The sequence below is a fragment of the Eucyclogobius newberryi genome, unplaced genomic scaffold (assembly GCF_026437365.1).
Source record: "Eucyclogobius newberryi isolate DKJ021-1_F unplaced genomic scaffold, fEucNew1.0.hap1 SCAF_19, whole genome shotgun sequence".
NCBI lineage: Eukaryota > Metazoa > Chordata > Actinopteri > Gobiiformes > Gobiidae > Eucyclogobius > Eucyclogobius newberryi.
This window is the reverse complement of record NW_027315823.1, coordinates 24450181-24468694: the sequence shown is the minus strand read 5'-3', so window position 1 is coordinate 24468694 and position 18514 is coordinate 24450181. Positions and strand designations below refer to the sequence as shown.

At 43.4% G+C, this 18514-nt stretch overlaps 1 protein-coding gene across 1 annotated transcript; it reads right to left on the bottom strand.

Moving 5' to 3' along the window:
• Positions 1–10: 10 nt before the first annotated feature.
• On the bottom strand, positions 11–17295 carry wnk2 (WNK lysine deficient protein kinase 2). Its single transcript, XM_072452352.1, has 28 exons — positions 15961–17295; positions 13422–13594; positions 12756–12976; positions 12189–12346; positions 12021–12109; positions 11707–11926; positions 11247–11496; positions 10561–10841; positions 9247–9345; positions 8972–9073; positions 8468–8863; positions 7687–8211; positions 7501–7550; positions 7265–7424; positions 7074–7190; positions 6826–6996; positions 6694–6736; positions 6458–6604; positions 5421–6235; positions 5274–5331; positions 5130–5194; positions 4510–5063; positions 4211–4443; positions 3909–4142; positions 3727–3825; positions 3177–3221; positions 2806–3110; positions 11–2214 (listed from the first exon to the last, which is right to left on the bottom strand). The coding sequence occupies exons 1-28, from the start codon at positions 16594–16596 to the stop codon at positions 1912–1914; spliced, it is 6549 nt and encodes a 2182-aa protein (XP_072308453.1). The 5' UTR covers positions 16597–17295; the 3' UTR covers positions 11–1911.
• Positions 17296–18514: the final 1219 nt, after the last annotated feature.

Sequence of the window (18514 nt, the reverse complement as noted above, 5' to 3'; positions counted from 1 at the left end):
ATCAGACATGTCAAGGTCAAGCAAAAACAAATTTATTGTGTTTCTATCTTCAAGTATTTACAGCTTTATTATGAAACAGTTCTGACCAAGTCAGCAAAGTGCAGGGTGGAATATCAGGCAAAAGCAATCTAACTCAGCAAGCGTCAAAAACACAAGTCGACTGCATAGAAAGAAGTAAATGATATAAAACTATTGGTGGCTATTGTTTATCTTCTTTATTGTGAAGGGTAACTCTAACCCTGCTGTTGCTGTGAAATTAATAGCAATGTAGTATGACCATGTAATGTAGATATTTGTATATGTATGCTCTAAGTACATTTCACTTAAAATTGGTAAGACTCTAGTTCTTATCTGATAAATACATTGCTCTAAACTATAGCTAAGGTTGTATCTCAACTCTATGGCTCCAACATGTCATCCATATTAAGGCGGATTAGCCCCTGATTTCATGTCATACTTCAATGTCCCATCTGGCCTTTGACACAGTTATTGACTGATCTGTAGATTTTTCAATGTATTGGATTTTTACTATGCTGTTTTATTGTTTTACATGACCCTTGTATATATTTGTCTTTTGTGAAGCATCTTTTGCACCACTTGTGTTGTTTAAGATGTTATTTAAACTGAATTTTATAGACAGAGACCATAATATCTGTTGGACTTCGGTAACTGTATTCCTACATACAATTGTTTGGATAAGTCCCCAACACAATGAACTGACAATAGCAGTTTTGAACATTCATCAAACAACTTCTTTAAAATATGAACTCAAAGGCAACGATAAGTAAAGCTACAGATTAAAGTTTCTGCAGGTTGTTGTGTGGGAAAAAGCTACAAAATTAACACACACAAAAAAGTCCCTTTCATCAAGACTATTTTATATGCAGCAACTTGATTTGTTGCTTAACTCACAAACCAAGTGAGGATAATCTCAGTCTAAAATGCTTTTCTTCACAACAGAAACTGCAGTTCAAGGCACTCTCACAGGTCTGTACAGGAAACCTGTAGATAAAGTTCATTCATGTCCCAAAAGGATATTCAGTGTGTTATAGCACAAAGCTTTTGTTGATTTGTTGATATCTAATGAAACGTACAGTATCTTTGTGATTGAGGAAGCAGATATTAAAAGCCTATCCTATTGACCAGCACAGGACTTCACAGTGACAACCTAATGGTGCCTAACAGTGTTGTGTATCGGCAGACCGTTGTTGTCTGTTCAAATACCACAGCTATGTACAGGCAAGGTCTGTATTTACATGGCAGCTTACTTGATATGAAGGCAAACTCAGAAAAACTCCTCAGGGTTGGACAGTTAGCATGTACAGGCACTACAACAAATGAGAATATTGCGGGAAATCCAAAACATGCATAGTAAGTAAAATCCTCCAGCCAAGTATGTCCTGACCAAGTCAAGCTCAAAATCTGGAGCTTCACTTTTCCTGACAGTGGGATTGAAGGATGAGTTGAATGCAGAGAACAAATTAAATCATAAAGTGTACCTTAACCTTAAGATTGATAAACCCTGTGGTCTTGTTGATACACATCCCTAATTATCTGATGGCTAAAGTCATCATAATATAATCAACAAATGCTTTAAATTTACAATACAATATGGATGTTGTAAATCTCCTTTCATAATAACAACAAACATATTTTCCACAGTATTCAATTATTTAGTTGTAGTGTTTGTACAAGCACCTATACTGTAACAATAAAATAAACAGTTTTTATGTGGCTGCACTCAAACCGATGGCCTAATAATTTGTAGATGTGGCGTTTGTCATAATTAAAAGCATTCAATATGTACAAATCATGCTGTTCAATATATACAATATATGCACAGATGAACTGAACTTCCTGTCTTATTAATATTACTGTAGAGTTGGAAGACGCAAAAGCTACTGCCGTTACCTAAGGTGGCTGAGTCCTAAAGTCATGAGGTGGAAAAGGAGGCTGATGTGAAGGTGATGAATCAGGGCTGGGGAGGGCATCCAGGGCGGATGGGACAGGAGGGAAAACAAAGAGTCCTGAGGGGTGAGGGTAGGGCAGCCCGGGCCCCTGGCTTACGGAGAGCTGAGAAGGCAAAGCTTGGAGCGGAGACACTGAAAGAGGGTAACAGGCACACGGTCCAGGGGAAGTACGGTTCAACAGGGCACATTCCGAACCATGAGCTAGAGGAAGACTATAGGGGTTTTGATCCACCGCTGCCCACACCTGAAAACATATAGAGATTCAACTTAGAGATGTTCGTAACTAGAATCCAACGTAATATTTAAAAAATGAAAGCAGCAGAATGTAGTGAAACATTCTCCATGGAGATCATTTGATGCTGCACTCAGCAGGCAGGTGAAGCAAAATCATCTCCACTGAGAGAAGCAGGTAGTGCGCCCTCCATCAGGCCTAACGAGTCAAGTCCATGGAGATGGTAGCCTGCTCCGTTAGAAGGCCAGGTTTTTTAGTGCAATCAAAACTTCCCCAATTAACCAAATGCTTTTACTTTGGTCAATTATTTCGCGCTGTGGCTTTCAGTAGTTTTAGCAGATTCTGAAGAGGAAGGCAGAAGTTTTCAAATGATTACATTCTGTATATTGAAGCCAACAAGCATATGTTTGGCCTTGTTTGCAATGCATTTTAATGATATTAATTGACTTTTGAACTCAGGTTGGGATTCAGTAAGTTTACACTTCTTCCCCTTTTTGGGAAATGTTGACTAGTATTGCTGTAATGATTATTTTTCTCTCTCTGACTATATGCTATATGGACATACTCAAATCAATAAATTCATTCATCCAGAACAAAACGTACACTGGAAACATTAGTCTGCTGTTGTTGATGCTTTGGGGGATTTTCTTCACAAAGCCACTGCCCACTGATGCTCAAAGAGTTTGTCCCGGGACGGTGAGTCACAATGAGCACCTCCTGGGCCCAGTCGTCCATGAGCCTCTGCAGATCCTCACATTGGACTTGCTCGGTTACACTGCAGGAGCGCGTCTTGTTGTTGCTGTTGTTGGCCTGAGCCAGACCTATGACGGGTTGATGATGAGGTGGGGGGGTGGTGCCGGAAGGGGGCTGGTGGGGCTGACTGAAAGCCCCAGGTCCTGCACCTGACCCTGAAGAGGACATAACAATGATGTACAAACTGACATTTTCCAAATTGAAATGATCAAATTACATACTGGTGCTGCGGTCTTTACCCAAGCACAATCGCTTTAGTGTTGTCCCTGAAATACAAAAAGTTTATATTTATACCATACACATTTCAAGACCAATATGTAAAATTTGAAGATGCTTCTAAATGCTTCTACCAAAAATGTGACCAAGGACAAAATAAGAAATGAGAGTGCAGCGGTTCTCACATAGAATCATGCTGCATAATAACACAGAATCAAACCAAAAAAGGTGAGTTTTGCTGCGATGGGTTTGTAATGTGGCCATGAACACGTAGCCATGCAAATGCTGGGAGAGCTTCAGAGTGCTCACACAGTGCATCAATGTTTATTCAAACCTTACATCAAGGCCAAAGGGTCAATGAACTGTACCAAACTAGTCAAACAAGGACCCAGAATACCCTAGAAATAAACATGATCGTAAAGACTAGTTATTGACGCCAAGTATCGTACTTAAATTGTCTAAGGTTTGAATAAATAATGGCATCATTGCAAAAAAAATTTGAATATGACAAAAAAAAGCACAACAAATCTATGGCGAAGAATAAGAGATACAAACAGATAGATAAAGACACGGGCCCACTCAGAAATCTAGCGCGAGGCTTGGTACTGGATTTATAAGTCACACTCTCTGTCGGAGGAGGGTGATTAGACCAGCCTGCAGAGGGATATATCTAGAATGTTAAATGATCAGGTTTACAGTTCTGTACGAAAGGTAAAAAATGAATACTGCTGTGTCACCTTGTGCCGGGGGAGCAGCAGTGTTGCTGTCTCCGTGAGGACCAGAGTAAATGTTATCAGAGGAGAAGGAGCCCTTGAGGGAGCAGGGCTGCTGTGTCTGCACTGGCTCTGAAGTGGAGATGGGCAGGTGGCTGGTGCAGGAGCGCGGGCGGCCCTGACTCTGGAAGGCCCCTTTGGCCGGAGATCCATTCAAACTAACTACCGTCTCTCCTGCTCCAGCGGAAGCTGCAGCAGCTGGAAACGGCAACGTTTATCAGATGTGCAATGTTTATCACTGTTAGGTGAAAGAGAAAAATACTAACCGTTTTTGCTGGATTCATTGGTCCTGGTTCTGACATTTCTGAACTGCTGAACCAAAGGGCTGAGTAGTTTGCTCGCCTTGAGCCTGTGTTTGCTGGATTTCTTTCTGCGGCCTACAGGGGGCGCTGTGTGTGAGAGGCCTAGGCCAGGGGGTGGTGCTTTACCAAGGCGACGATACAGCAGTTCCACTTCATCTCTTTGGTGGGCCTGCAACTCCGAAATCTCACGTAGATGTCTAAGAAGATGGAAAAATTAAGAAATTGCAAAAGTTTATAATAGAATAGGTAATATTTGAACGTACTTCTCCCTGAGGCGCTGTAAATCTCTCTTGATGTCAGAGTCCTCCATCTCAGAGTCATTGTCACTGCTGCCATAGGTAGAACCGTGGACCCCTCCATGACGTGCAGGAGAGTCCGAGCTTTGAACACTACTACTGCGCCCCGAGCGACGCAAAAAGGCAACTGCCCTTTTCATGAGGTCACTTCCCCGTCTCTCAGAGCGACTGTGCTGGGACGGGGTGGAAGGGGGCAGCTTTGCAGGGCTGCTCTCTGCCCCAGAGTCAGAGGACAAAATGCGGGCGTGAACTGTGACATCCACTGGCACAGAGCTGGAGTCCGGTTGGGGCAAAGTATCCAAGTAGAAGTCCGGTGGTGCCGAGTAGCGACTGCAGCGTGTCCTCTGTGTCAGCTCATCCTCTGTGCTCACAACAGAGAAACGGCCAATAGTTGTTGAGGGAGCCAAGACCTCCCCCTGCTCCACCATATACCCAATAGGTTGAGCCGGAGAGGCCACACTGCTCCAGCTCCTTTGCTTTACATCACGTTTGTTAGACACTTCAGGCGGGACAGAGTTTATCTAAAAACAGAAGAGTCTGTTTAACACAAGTCTTTCCAGGGCAAGAATAAACAAGTACAAGTATACCTTGAACCGGCCTCTTGTTCCAGAGCAGGAAGCAGAATGAGGGACTTGTCTTCTTGACAGTGACGCTACAGGACAATCATTGAACACATCATTGGAACTTAAATGTTTGCTTTGAGGTTTAAACAATATATACTGTGTACATACCACACACTGCTGAATCACTCAGTGTGCTCAGGCTGTCTATTCTCTCAGGAATCTGTGGCTATCAGGGGCAGACACAGTGAGTAGATAGATTATTGCAATTAATAACAGAAAAACAATAACAATAATTATATTCATATGATGACTCACAAGCTGCTCGCCTGCTCGATAGCGCCCCTCACCAATGGGCCCTGGCGTGCTGTTTCCTGAGCCTAAGGTGACACTATCAGGACCTGGAGGTGACTGAATGTACTCAGCCCCAGATCCTGGCGTCTCAGCAGTGCTGCCCGATGGATACATCGGAGCGTATTCCTGATAAAGTAAGTTCCTCAGCTTCTCATCCAGGGTTTTAATGGTACTGTCTACAAAGCCCCCACGTGCAACTCTTCCCTCTGCGTCAGATTCTGTGGCCCCTGCCCCGTGCTGGGAGGGTGCTGGGCTCTGGGGCAATGAGGACACTTTACTCACATTGGAGAAAGGCTGGTGCAGCACCACCGGCTGTTGGGGCCGGTCACATGCTGCAGATGTGTAAGCCACAGACAGAGGCTCTTTAGATAGAGTTGGCTCGTGTAGAGGGAGAGGGGTGAGAGGGGAGCCTGTCTGAGGGCCGCTCACATCCAGGGACAGTGGGATGGCCAAAGGACAGCAGGGCAGCTCTTCTGCTATAGCCACAGGACGGGAGAGCTCTGCCAAGGGCTGGACAGTAGTAATGGGGGACATGGAGCCGACGGGAGAGGCCTGGGACTCCTCAAGAGGGAGTGCTGCCTGTGGATCCTGCGAGACAGAGCTGGCAGCCGGCTCCACTGGAGGGACTGACTGCAGATTGGGAGGGGCTGACACAGGAGGGGACAGAGTAGCTAAGAGCAGTGGGTCAGTGTTGGACATTATTGGAGGACTACAGAATCCATATACATCATATGGGAATCCTCCACTTCCACCAGACATTGTGGAAGATGAGCCATCTTCTGCAAAATAAAAATGAAAAATCTTGAACTAAACTAAATAAATCATTGACTACAACAAATTTATGTCAAAAACTCCTGGTTTAAAAACACTGCTGTACGGAAGTTGAATGCCAGGTAAGTTTGTCTTTTGCCTCCTTTTCCTTTGTAGCCAAGCGATAGTGACATTGTTTAACAAAGGTAACAGATTTCATTCTGAGGTAATAGAGTGCTTCTGACAGTCACCTCTCAGGGTTGAAGGTTGTCTCACTCCAGACTCATCCTGAGCTGGAGCAGAGGTTCCAGGCGACTGTGCTGATGTGGAGGTGGTCTCTTGTCTGGGGGTTTCCTCTACTGGGCAGATGATGAACCATCTTTTTCCTGTGTGGAGAACTGCAATCACAGCAGTGTGATTATGAAATATCAATTATAAAAAAAAAATGTTATATTGATGAATTGTAATTGTAGTAATGTAGATTTACCATTTTGTTGGTAGACCGGTTGAAAAGCACCAGTCGGTGGACTCTACAATGTTTAAACAGGAGTTTGTCAGTAGATATAAAAAAGGCACACCTGTGTCTGTGTCTGAATGTATTTTCTGAATGCTCCCATACCTCTCCGAGCTGACTCTCTAAAGCCTGGCCGTGGTTGGGACTACAGCTCAGCACAGCCACTTTCTCTCCTTCCAGGTTTTCATGCAGCATATCTTCAGCTTTATCCACTATGTCCTTCAACTGGTCAATGAAAATTTCCTTCTCTAGGTGTAAGATAAAACCATTTTCTACCTGGAAACCAATCAACATAAACTTATTTTAACTTATTTTATCAAAGAGAAATGAGAAAAATATGAGTGTAACTTAACCATATAAGTTGCTATTTCTTCTGGAGCATCTCCATCCAGGTCAAATTTAAAAGTCACCATTTTGTGATTGTGAGTATCAAGTTGACACTCAACCATTTTATCACCTGTGTTGGAAACCTATGGATTTACAGACAATAAGGAACATTAGATACCAGATTTTTTTATGTATCCATGTATCCACAGCGGCTCACATTGAGCATGCTCAATTTAGGCTTGCTGGTCTTCTCTTGGCGTGACCGTGTTCGTGCAGATTTGCGATGTTTTTTAGGTTTTCCGTCTCCTTTTCCCACACTGGCAAGACTATCATAGCCATCGCTGTATTCTTTACCAGATGCCACATCAGAGTTGACACTAAAATAACAATAAATAATAAATAAAACTCTCATTCTTTTGTCAGTTTCATAACTAAAGCAAACATGTTATGCACCTGTCAAAGCAGTAGTTTGGTAAAGATGTAGGTTTTTCCTTCAGCAGATCCTGTGAAACAATGAATAATAAAACATTTGGTGAAATACAATGTCAAGACTTGATGCCATTTTGACTTTGCAATTATTTTAAGTGTATTGTTCAATTTGCATATAAAGGTAAAAAGACATTTTGAGTTTACCAATACCTCTAAATTGTGATCTTGTTGTAAAGTGCTGGATGCAGAAGTAGTATCAGTGTTTTGCTGAGTTGGGGGGAGGCTGGCACACTCAGGCAGTGACACAGTGCTGAGGATGCCAGCAGGCTGCAGAGCTGCCACCTGTGGAGTGGCTGCATTTTGTGCTTGTGGTAACGCAGCAGCAGAAGCTGCCTGGGCCACCCCTGGGACGGATGGTGCTGAGGTCGGAGGTAACACTGGGTCTACAGTTTGACAGCTCTGATGCTCCGGTTGGACAGAAGGGACTGAAGTGTGAGGGTCTGCAGTTTGACGCCCGGCTGCAGGTGAAGGTAGGTTTGGAAGTGAACATAACCCTTGAGAATGTAATGGAAGTGGGGTTTCTGCACTGACTGTGCCTGGGCCTATTTTCTGAGCAGCTGCAGCAGTTTCTTTATCGTCACTTCCCACGAGACCAAACTGAGCAGGTGGAATGACAGAGGGGCCAGGAGAAAGTATCTTTTCTCCCAGATTCTTCTGAGGAGTGATCACCTGTACCTGAAAGTGCAGTACATACAGAAAATGAAGTCGTTAATTCAACAATAATCTAAAGATTTGACCCATTTATTACAAACTCAATCAACATAATTCAGCAGTTTCAGTTCAAAACCAATGAGATGTTCATTATAAAGTCCTCCTCTTAAGATGTACACTGTAAATTGTGGAGCCAATTTTCCCATTATTTTTAAAAATACCATTCTCTCAGAACATCCTATTCCTCTTTCAGAAATTGAGAACCGAGTCAAATATTCACCTGGACAGGGTGCCCAGCCAGGAGCTGCTCATGGTACTTAGCAGGGTAAGGGGTGGGTTGAACCTGAGAGAAAGGCAAGAAGTGAGGGGGATGGGTGCCACATGGGCTTGTGTGAGGTCCAGGGTAGTTCTGCGGGGGGGACACAGCAGGCAGCATGGTGGGGGTAAGCAGTGGACTAGAGCGTGTGACAGAGGGGACATGCAGCACAGTGAGGGGTGATAGAGGGGTGAGGGTGGAGGGACAGAGGAGAGTGTTTAGAGGGAGGGTGAGATGGGCTGAGGGTGAAAAAAACGGACTGGGCAGGACAGACCCACTGCTTGGATAAGTGGGTGACAGAGGGGAGAACAGAGAGGGCTGGTGAACCCCAGTGTTTGTGCCTGGGTATGGTGAAGAAAACTGGGAAAAAAAAGGGGAAAATGATACAAAATGAAATAGACAAACAACATTCACATAAGCCCTGAGCCTAGAGGTTAGTTAAGCTTGTGTGGATGGTACAGCACATACCTGTGTATTTATGTGCAACGGCAGCACAGGCACTGAATGTGGGAGATTAGCGGGAATGTATCTAGGACCAGGGTGGACGGAGGGCACATCACCAGAAACCTGCTAAGAATAGTAAATAAGAATAAGAAATTAAAATATTTACAGGCTTTTCAGGTGTAAATGTATGTTAAGAAAAATAGAAAGTTGAGTGCTGTATGAGGGCATGAGGCACAGGTTAGGTTACGATCTCTAATAAAAGAGTGACAGCTGAAATTGGTAAATGTTTGTTGCTGTACCTGTTGAACTTGACCAGTGAGCTGGGTCTGTGGAGGAGTGGGAGCAGCAGATGAAGAGAGGCTTTGTGCTGTTGGGGGAGTTCCTGGAGCCAAAATTGTCTGATAAAACAATACAAAAAAGGAGAAATACTTTTCAATGTTAAAAAAAAAAAAAGGAATGCATATGTTTAGTAAATAAGCCTCTGCTGCTATGAGTCTAAGGTAGCTATATAAAAGCCTAGTGCTCAGGGCGTGGCCAGAAATAAATTTCATATGTTAGTCGAGAATAAATTAGAATTTCAAATATTGATGTCTATTTATTTACTCTTTATTGTTATAATTTGGAGCAATATTATAAATAAAATGGTTATTTACTACTATTCTGCTTCAGCCCTTCTGTGTGGTCTGTACCGCCGCTGGCCACTCCATAGAAACACCCCTGCTACAACTATCACAGGGAAGGGATTTCCTTTCTGACATACCAATAAACCTGGTCTGTCTTCATTTTCATGTGGAAACTCAGGATTCCTGCTTACATTCATGGGCAAAGGCAATGTTAAATCAACATCTTCGTTGCCGTCATCACACAATGAAATGGGAATTTTTTGTCTGCACAGGGACCAAGTCGCTCCTTCAACTCGGAGAGTGGGGGAACTGGTCCTACGTCCAACAATGTGATGGAGACAGTGATCCAGTAAACAAAGATCTCTACCTTCAAGCAAATACTTTAAGTGTTGTTGTGAGGGTGGAGAATATTCCACAGATTGAGTGCTTGAGGAGACTGCATGGTTAGAAAAAGTCTGTATGGTTGGCGGTGTCAGAAGAGGAGATGTGGGCCGCCGAGTACAAGTAGAGAAGCACTGTGAATGAGCGTGTCCCACTGACCGCCCTGCTTTAGACTTGTCATTCTGGAGGAACATGCAGGCCTGACAGTGGTGCCGTGACTGTGGGCTCTGAGGCTGGAAATTCAGAGGGCAAAGAGGAGAACTCAAATGGCTGGATGCTGACTTATGTTGTGGGTGGATCGAAGACTTGCATACAGGAGATATTAATGGGTGATTGTTAGATATTGAGCAGCAGGTTCTGTAAATTGAGTCCTTGTGGTCAGCATCTTTGAAACTTCCTCCATGTTTCAAATTTACCTTCTTACAGTGCATTCCACAGTGAGCCATCTCTACCAAAGGGGCGCTCCCCCGCCTGGGAGACTGCCTATTGCTTTCAGTGCGGACTGCGTGGTCATGGCAAAGTAATTGATTGTTGTTGCGGCACTAAGACATTTAAGACATCAGTGTTAATTATTATGCAATAAAAGAAAACATTAGAAGTGACACGTACTGTTTGAAGGTTGTATTTCTCCTGGAGGATGTTTGTTCCATGATGTGGCTGCCCTGTCCCTGGCTGGGGACCTCCCTGCTGTACCTGTGTGAGTGGTGCAGAGTGGATCTCCTGTGAAGCCTGTGCTGCTGTTTGCTGGTGGGATCCATGCTGCAGTCGGAGGTCAGCCTGTGAAGGGGGGCTGGAGATCTGAGTGGAGGACTCTGGTGGAGACTGAAGGGGTATATTCTGTTGGGACTGGTGTTCGTCTAATTGGATGGTGGAGCTAACTCCAAAGTCGGCTGTAATAACAGAAGAAAACATAACTCATGACATTGTCCTCTGCTGAAAGGACACACTCAAAAGGACAGTGGAGCTGTGCTTCATTGAAATACAATGGTGACAATGAATGATTTATCATTGCTGACTGAAACTACTGCCATTGCAATTACTGTAACTTTTCAATATTTCACTTGCACTCTTAATTACTGTGTTGTACTTGCAGTTGTTATTTTTTCTATATTTTCAGGAAAGTAGTTGACGAAGCTGCACTGCAGCCGCCACTGCTCCTGAAGAGATGCCCCAGTGGTAATAAAGGATGGGTCAAAATGCAGAGGACAAATTTCCCTACAAGGACAATAAAGGCTAATCTAATCTACTTTTCCATGGTTAATACATAATACATGGTGTAGCTATTAGAGTCATACATTTGGCAGTAGCAATGGTGGGCACACTGCAGACCACAGTCTGTGGCTCTGCCTCCTGCTCCTCAAAGTCTGGGGCCAGAGGGGGAACAGCTCCAGGGACCTGGAGCAGGTTTGACTGAGGCTTCTTCACTGTGTCTCCGTTTGTCACAGTGACTCTGCGTTCTCTCCTCCATTTGATCAGAGCCACTCGGTCCCGAATGGACTTACTAACAATCTTCACATCACAGTCCAGAAAGATACCAGATTCAACCTGGAGAGAAGTGTTTAAAACAATCAGTTTACCCCCACAAAGTGCTCTCGTTTCAGTCAATAGTCACTGTGCTGCTCACACTTAGCTTAGATCATTGACCAGTAAGGGATTACAACATAACAGTTCATTAATGCCACTGGTTTATCAACCTCAATAAAAGCTTTGATTAAAAAGAAAAAAAGATGAAAATATACAGTTCACATTTCTTACCATTTCTTGAGCGACCACTTCGGGGACCTCATTCACCAGATCAAAGGTAAACTCAATGGCTCCAGTGTCCTTGTACTTTCCCTTCAGCTTTTTTGCATCTTCAACCCAAAGCTTAAGAGCAATAGTCGTCTTTTCTCCATCATCCTCCTCATTGAGCTCAACCCTCACGCCTGTGTCCTCGGCGAAGAAAGCATGGTTTAAAAGGTCTTTAATGGAGAACCTGTCAGAAGCCAGTGAAAAGGGTTACAGTGTCAAGAAGATTTGTCTTGGGCAAAGGTATTTGGAGGCTGTAACAAAATAAAAAAGTCACTCACCTCTCTTCCCACTTGTGACGGATACACTCCCCAATGATCTCCTTTATCTCTGGGTCACTCACTTTGCTGTAACTGGCAGGTTTTACCCCCTGCCATCACACAGAGAACATACACAAAATTTGAAAAATAATGGGTATAGCCTTTCTGTATACTGACAGAGTTACCCACACTGGTGACTTTGCGGTAGATCTGGGCAGCGTTTTGGCATTCGGAGTAGGGGTATTCTGAGGTGGCCATCTCTAACATGCACATCCCGAAGGCGTAGACATCGACTGCCTCGTCATAGTGCTCCTCATACATCTCTGGGGCCATGAACTCAGGAGTGCCTGGATCATTCAATAAGAACAAAGACAAATGATCCAACCACAGGCTCCTAGGTATACGTTTTCATCCTTCAGAGAGATCTTATCATCAATTAGATCTCAAATTCAAGAATGTGACTAATCAATAATCCTGTTTCCGACAGAGCTTGATTGAATAATTTTGTTTAAAAAAAACATTATGTTAGTGTTTCATCTAAATTATATTGATCAGTTATGTTGCTACTACAGCTTACAATTAATATTTATTTTTCAGATTTTTTCTTTCTGCATTTTTAGAGCAAATCTTCAATTAAATCAATCGATGTGTGTTTAGTATATATAATTTGTATACTGTAGGGTAGGTATTTTGAAATGCCACACATTTAAACTGTGTTATCATGTAGTAGCTTAATAATTCTTGCAGCTGACTAACCAATGACACTTTTAGCAAATGAAGCCCTCTTGAGCGTTGCTAAGCCCAGGTCTCCAATCTTGACAGATCCGGTTGGTCCGGTGATGAAGATGTTGTCACATTTGAGGTCTCTGTGGATGATGGGCGGAGTCCTGGTGTGGAGGAAATGAAGCCCCTTCAGGATCTGTCTGCACCAGCTCCGCAGCACTTTAGGCTTCATGACTTTAAAGCGCTTTAGATACCTGATGGATAATAACACACACAATAGTTTATGTGTTCACCGCAAATAATTTCACATGTGATTTATTTTGAGCGCTTCAATCATGTACATGGCCAGAAAGAAATCAGGTAACAAGAATAATCACATCTTAAAAATGTTTTGATCTGATTATTGCGGGGCATTTACATACAAGGATCCCCTTTTTGGTGTGCAGGCAAACATAGCCAATTTGTCCCATTCAAGAAGTTAAATATGTAGTGACTGGTCTGTATAGGAAATGAGCACTTGGCTAATAATATAGACAGTGGGTATATTTTTTACTTATTTAACTATATTAAGCTATATATAACTTATCTATAGTAATATTATTTAGATTTATTTATTGATAAATGTCAATTAGTGATAAATAAATGATAATAATAATGAAAAGGTATGACATTGCACGTTCACAGCTGTATTGCGCTCACGTTTTGAGTGTTCCTGAGGTCATCAGCTCTGTCACCAGTACAATGCACCTCTTCCCTTTGAGCTGTGTTTCCCAGAAGTCATAGAAGCGCACTATATTTGGATGCTGCAGGGCCTTCAACATCTCAGCCTCTTCTTTGAACCGCTGGCGTTCGACTTTGGACAGTTTCCGTTCCTTAATGAGAAAAGAAATGTGATTAAGGAGCAATGTTACAGACTTCATCCTACTCCAGTTCTTATCTTTAAGGCTTGGTTCTTTTAGTCCTGGTATTTTCTGTTGTAGAAAGTTGAGAATGTCTTGTATAACTTTTTTCATGCCATGCTTTTAAACTTAATATTTAGCTTGCACTGTAAAACTCCCCTATGGCTCTTATTTTGACACAGACATGGCATTTTGAATATGTGAACATGGGGGTCTGCTTTCACTACAGTTCCGCCAAGCAAAATGTAATGAACTGTAACAGGGCAATAAATATGTAGTTGCAGACGACAAACCTGCAAAACTTGTTTGGGGTGGGCGACAAAAAATGTATATTCGTGATGTCAATCCAACACAAACACAAAAATATTGTATATAAAGTATTAGTCCAGTTTTAAGATCCTCACTCATCCAGGTAGGTAAGAAAACTAATGAAATATAATATAAATGAGAGCACACGCGGGTGCCAAGGGAATTTGACATGGAATTTGAATTTGACAAGGAATTTGAAATGAAGAAGAATATTATTATTATTCATTTTTTAATTTTTAATCAGCTTCTACTATTATCTACTATTATAAACAATATACTCACTTCTTTGAAACAACATTCCCAATATTTTCAATAATCTGCTTACCGCCACTTGGAACTACAGGAAATAACAACAAAGCTGGCTATAACTATACATTTCTGTGCATCAACAGTGAGCAATCTGTACAGACATTGAAACATGACTGAAGCCTGAGTTCAAATGTCCAGGGACTAGATTGTGTGTCCATATTGATTATTGATTATTGCTATGGTTTCAAGTTTCATTGTAAGACTTGATGCAGTGCTTTATTTTAATGCATACAATAGTCATAGATGAGGGCTGGTTACTGAAACTAATGAAAGAAGATCCACACAGGGTGTGGCCGGTTCACCACAGCAACTCAGTTGTTCTTGTGATTATATGTCACATAGTTTTGAATAATGGACGCACAATGCTGCAGACACTATAAATACAGATCGTTTTGCTGTGTATTGGACACTATATTTTAGAGCACTGTCCCAAATTGAACCTCCCTCTCTCTCTTCTCACTGCTGCAGAGCGCTACATCAGCGCAAAACGGCCTCTACTCTTCTCAGTGACAAGGAGCAATGTATGTTTAGTAATCATAACAAATCCATTTAACAAGACAAATATGGTGAAACACAGTTAAATACTACTCATACACGCAAACAGGCCATTTGATACTATTTTTTATTTGATCATTTATCTTCATGCACCAAGCAAGTATTGGGTTGTCCTTAAGTGCCCTGCAAGACATCAACCCTTCTGTAAAGCAAGTATTAATCAAGAGGTTTGATTCATACTTTTTTTTTTTTTATAAAAAGACACAAGTGTCAAAGCAGGAAGTCTAATCTGAGACCTCAAAGTGACATACTTACACTTAAATGTTGACACATAACTTACGTGATTGTATATGTATTACAATGATGTAATAAGAATAACATAAGAGCGCTCCTTTTGCTCTCATGGAATCTCTATAGCTAAGTAGTAATTTGCCTAAGGACTGGGCTCTGTATCCCAGGGTTTGAGGTCTGTCCCAGGCTAATCTGTACTACACATTGGCCTACTCTAATCATAAACTGATCATTAGATTACAACACAGATTAGTGATGAAGCAGTCTGCTGCTGTGAAGCCATTCAAAATCCGCAACTGATACCCTTCAGTAATTATTCTCTAATATGCCATCAAATAGGGTGCACGGTGGCAAAGGCGGTTAGCGTTCGATTCCCGGACCAGATCTGCATGTTCTCTCCGGGTTCTCCGGCTTCCTCCCACCGTCCAAAGACATGTATGTGTTAGGCAAAATTGGCCCTAGTGAATGAATGTGAGAGTGAACTGTTTGTAATGTCTATGTCTCTGCCTAAGGCCCGAAGTCACTGGGATAGACTGGAGCCTATCCCAGTGACTTCGGGCCTTAGGCGGGGTACACCCTGGACACTGGCAGAGACCCCGAAAGGGAAGAAAATGGATGGATGGATGGATGCCATCAAATATATGTCTGATGCTGATCTTAAATGTGATCTTAAATAATCCTTGTAGGGTTTGGAGAGGCAAAGTGAGGACATGTTGGCCATAATTTAGTAAAAGTAGGTGACTGCTCTGTGATAGACGGCATCTTCATATGGAAAAATCTATAAGAATTCAAAGTTTGTCTTAGGGGGGATACTTCTGTGCACTGAAAACACTGTGTAACAGATTCATTACTTTGTGGATGTCATAGGCCATATTGGGTTATCATTTATAGCCCTTGCACTAATTTATGATTGATGACATGATGGTGACACAAACCTGCAGTTCACACCAGGCCACTTCCACCCACGTGTCGGTGTCCAGACCCTTATAGACGGTCTTGAAAGACCCTCTCCCCAGCTCGATGTCAAACTTCAGAAACCGTCCCCCAGGTGAGGTGGACACGGCTTTCATCCCGGGCTCCTCTTCATTCTCATCACTTCCGGCCTTCCCCGTCACATCCAGAGCCGCACTATCATCTTTCGGCTCCGGCTCGCACTTCCCCTTCCCCGCGTCCGCGCTGGCGCTCTCCGTGACACTGTCCTGAGGCGCTACGTGGCTCTCGGTGCTTGACGCCTCCAGGTTGTGGGTCCGACTCCGGCCCACGATTGTGCGCAGGTCTATGGCGAGGGCAGAGCTGGTGTTGGCGAAGTCCAAGGGGGCCAGGGGGTGCTCCTCGGACTCGGACATCCACAGTGCCCGGCGGATAAACCTCTGTCGGAGCAGCCCCCGGTAGTCCGTGGAGGAGTCGCTCGCTCCGCGCACGGCCTCGTTCTGGATGTTGACATTGTGGTCGGTTCCGTTCACACAGACGAGCCTGCGCGCGTGTCCGGGGCCGTCCGCGTCTAAATCAGGCGCGGAGGGGAACGTGGACCCCCGGGGCAGATTTGGGCTTGAATCCTCCACCGAATTCATCCCCGTGAATTATTCAGCGCTCCCCGGTGACATTGCGTAATGCCAGCGGCGCTCCCGGACCCTGCGAGAGGCTGCAGCCTACAACCTGCAACAATCACAATGACGCAGTTGATGGGCGCGCGTGGCCCGAGGTCCTCTGCAGCCTGTGTTTGGGGCAGTGGGTGTCACTGTGCCTCCCGCCGCGGTCCTCCTCCTGCTCCCTGCTGCAGAGTTGACAGCGCAGACCTATTCTTGTCCCATTTGGCTTCATTGCCCTTTTTTTTTTACCCCGTGACCTCATCTAATAAGCCCGAGACGCGCCGCATCATGTCCGTTTTGCAGTTAACAATAAGATGGATTTCCAGACACTACGACTCATTTAAAGAGACATTATTCCCAAGAACAATTACATCCGAGACACAACAAATGCAAGTTGCCATCCCGTGTGAAAATCCGAATCAGCTGATGGAAGTGTGACCTCAGCATCTTTGCGTTGCTCCCATAAAACTCCACGTTGTCCCGAGGCTGAGCTGGAAGACTGACTCCTCTCTGCGGCACAGTCTTCCACTTCCACAATTCTCCTCCTCCGTCTGTAGTTTTCAAAATTCTCACCTGTTTCGGCTTTGGAAAAGTGAAGGTTTGACGCACCAGCCCACGCCCCTAGCAACAACGCGTATCCAATGAGTCTGCACGTTTTCAGGCGGCACCCAGAGGCTTTCTCACCTCTCCTACAGTGACGTGGACCCGTGGACACACCGCTGTACGTCCTCCGCGTGACGAGGTGAGTCTCCAATGAGACACTCGCGCTGCAAGGAATTATGGGTCATCAGAGCGTTTGGTAATGGTGCGCAATGAGTCAGGTTTGGGCTGGAAGGTCTGTACTGTACAACTCAAGGAGAACAAAGACTTGATATGAAGATATCACTGTTGTTGCATTGCATCCAGAACAGGCCTGTCCCAGAGTACAGAGAACACCATTCACTACAGGCAGGTGGAGCAGGTGGAGCAGGTGGAGCAGGTGGAGCAGGTGGAGGGACATGAAAGGTTATTTGCATGTATGATACTTAACCACTAGATGGCACTAAATCCCCATGATCGTCCAAATGAAACGTTGACTTAATGACTGTACACCAATTAATTTACCTGGTCATTATCTGATTTCTGGAGTTGGCAGAAATGCCATGCAAACAGCTCAATCTGATGTGAGGAATCCAATTCTTCTGATCGTCCACACCTGTGAAAAATGAAACAACAAAGTACTTTTACTTTGACTTCCAAATGCAACTGTTTTTCCACTGGCACGTGCACCTGGTGTTCTTATGTGCATCTCACACACGCCAGTAATGAGTATTGTGATTACTGATTACCCCAGTCATTTTATTTCTCTGGACATGTATAAGCACCATGTGGATAATTGTAAATAAGATGATTTGAACTAAATGTCTCATCATCATAAAAGTAAAATCAAAAAGTATTTACCTTTGAAAAAAACATAAAAAGTGCAAATCTCTACCACTGCCACTTCTGTTCAGTTGCCAATGACTATTAGTGTAATACTATATGTATTACTGTTTACTGTATTACTGACATTTAAGCAGCTGGCTATATCTGCATCTCTAAATGACTTGAGAACTTTAACATTACTTACAAAAGTGCAGAGAAGAAATAAATACCTTATAGCCTATTGTAGGATTATTGGACAAAAAAATTTCAGATTTTATTGATATCTTCAACACTACTTTGTTGCTTGCATCATACATTTTATACAATATTTTAAATTGTCAATCATTGAAATAGTTACAATAGGACAATTTAACAGGGCATAATGGTGTCTTCGACAAAAGCACCTGTTCCCCAGGGAAGCGAGGAGATAATCGGAACCATCAGTGCAAGTGGGGGTGGATTTACAATAGTCTTTGACCAGCCATCATTTGTTCAA

Excerpts from the sequence above, each read along its gene's own strand:
- wnk2 (XM_072452352.1), bottom strand. The coding sequence starts at position 16,596 with ATGAATTCGGTGGAGGATTCAAGCCCAAATCTGCCCCGGGGGTCCACG. Across the intron at positions 12,347-12,755 it reads ATTTGCTAAAAGTGTCATTG|GCACTCCTGAGTTCATGGCC; the intron begins GTTAGTCAGCTG and ends TGAATGATCCAG. Across the intron at positions 6,605-6,693 it reads ACCGGTCTACCAACAAAATG|TTCTCCACACAGGAAAAAGA; the intron begins GTAAATCTACAT and ends CTGTGATTGCAG.